The sequence below is a fragment of the Cicer arietinum genome, chromosome 7 (assembly GCF_000331145.2).
Source record: "Cicer arietinum cultivar CDC Frontier isolate Library 1 chromosome 7, Cicar.CDCFrontier_v2.0, whole genome shotgun sequence".
Lineage (NCBI taxonomy): Eukaryota > Viridiplantae > Streptophyta > Magnoliopsida > Fabales > Fabaceae > Cicer > Cicer arietinum.
In genome coordinates, this window is record NC_021166.2 from 52,223,916 (window position 1) to 52,225,941 (window position 2,026).

General features: G+C 27.4%; 1 protein-coding gene across 1 annotated transcript; it reads right to left on the reverse strand.

Moving 5' to 3' along the window:
- Nucleotides 1-6: 6 nt before the first annotated feature.
- LOC101504143 ((+)-neomenthol dehydrogenase-like) lies at nt 7-1,670 on the reverse strand. The gene is made up of 3 exons (XM_012720066.3): nt 1,512-1,670; nt 1,182-1,428; nt 7-237 (listed from the first exon to the last, which is right to left on the reverse strand). Exons 1-3 carry the CDS (start codon nt 1,529-1,531, stop codon nt 34-36), a joined length of 471 nt encoding a protein of 156 aa, XP_012575520.1. The 5' UTR covers nt 1,532-1,670; the 3' UTR covers nt 7-33.
- Nucleotides 1,671-2,026: the final 356 nt, after the last annotated feature.

Here is a 2,026-nt window from a genome sequence, read left to right on the forward strand (position 1 = left end):
TATATATATATATATATAGAAGTAAAAATGCCGCTATCCCAAAAATAAAACAAAACTATGTATACATGACCGACTGATCTTAATCAGACAATCATAGATATCCTGACCGCAGAACTGCATGCAATCTAAATCATCGTATAATATGTGTTGATTTATACTAACCCCGTTTGTAATGATTGCTGAAGTGAATACATCACTGTCTTTAATTTCAATTCCGCCAATCCCAGCATTGTTAACCTACACAATACAATTAATCTTTGTTCAATGAAATATATACAACTTAACAAACAACATCTAACAACTCTAAAAAACTTATAGTGATAACAAAATCAATCAAGCCAGTTAAATGACAACTGAGGCCTGTTTAAGGTACTCATCAACTCCATATTATCCTGTCTTCATTTTCAATGGATCCCTAAATTAACGCGAATTATGCACCAATAACCGCACAAAAAGGGGGGAAAATAAAGAAGAAAAAATGGAATTATAAGATGAACTCTGTGACTTGCATTGGAAAATATGTAAACTCATGTGCTGCATAGTTCTTCAATTAATTACTAGTACAAAACATGATAATATATATTGATTAAAGGGTTTAATATGTTAGTCCTTGTAATAAATTTATTCATGTTGGGAATAATTAGAGTTTGGTGGATGTCCATCTTCCTGCGCCCTATAATTCTCTTAAATATTAAAGATTCATTCAATTCATTGTGTTAGTGTACTTAATAATAGACTCTTAATATACTTGTAAATTACAAGAAATAATTCATATAAATAGAACTCATATATAACCTTGTAAGAATGTACCTTGAAAAACATAATGTAATATTCTCTTATTTTATCATTCTCTCTTTCTCCTTTTTCTATATTTATCTATAATTTTAATAACAATTCATTATTTTTCTCCTTTTTATTTATTTATAAAAGTAGAGTGTTTTTAATTTCTGTTTTCAAGACTAAAAACACCCTATTTTACAAAATGCGAAGAATAAAAAATAAAAGTAGATAAATTTTTAAAGAGACTAAAGTTAAAAAAAAAAATTCTATTATAGAGCAAAAGTATATTTTAATCTTAATTAAATTTTCGGTTAGAGAGATACCAAATGAGTCTTAAGTTCCAAATTTAAATCGAAAACTAATATAACCACTCATTCCCTATAAAAAAAATTGAATGTTACCAGAATATCAAGTTTCCCAAATTGGAATTTGACAAAATGAGCAAGAGTAGCTACACTTGAAGCATCAGCAACATCTAGTTGATGAAACACAACAAAATCAGATAAACCATAAGCTTTGAGTGTTTCCAATGCTTGAAGACCCCTTTTTTCATCTCTTGCTGTAAGCACAACTTTGATTCCAGCTGAAGCTAACTGTCTTACTATCTCAAATCCAATTCCTTTGTTTGCCCCTGTCACCACTGCATACCTAAGGAAGAGTGACAAAAGGAATAGGAAAACCTATAAGCTTCTAAAACATTGTTAGATATGTTAAACAAAGTTTGCTACTACCTTTGTGTACGTTCTTCCATATCTTTAGTTGGAGCTTAGCGACAATGTTGCACTTCGGAAATTCTAAGGTTAAACAAGAGATATTTTCTTCTCTTGAAATTGCTTAACCACGCAAATTCTAATTTGCCCTCCCTTATCTTCAACACAACACAGCATGTCATTTTCCTTTTTGGTTCACATCTTTATATATATTCCGCAAATTCTTAAATGAAGCATGGAAGTTAGTTTTAAAAAATGTTTAAAAGTTTGACAATCAAATAAATTATCTTTTAGTCGTAAACAGTCGTCTTTATTTTTATAATAGAAATAATAATTTAAATAATATTATTTTAATAAAAATAAATTATTAAATTAATATCAATTATATTATTATTTATTTTATAAAGATAAGATGAATAATATATTATTATTTTTAAAGAATATTATCGAACGTCACTAAAATTTTAAATACTTTGAATAATAATCTATGTTAAACTATAAATAAAAACGGTTGAATTGAAAAATAATTATTTATA

Coding starts and splice junctions, on each gene's coding strand:
- LOC101504143 (XM_012720066.3), bottom strand. CDS start 1,531: ATGGAAGAACGTACACAAAG. Junction 1,429..1,511: donor ATGGAAGAACGTACACAAAG/GTAGTAGCAAAC, acceptor ACTCTTCCTTAG/GTATGCAGTGGTGACAGGGG. Junction 238..1,181: donor TTGGGAAACTTGATATTCTG/GTAACATTCAAT, acceptor TGTATTGTGTAG/GTTAACAATGCTGGGATTGG.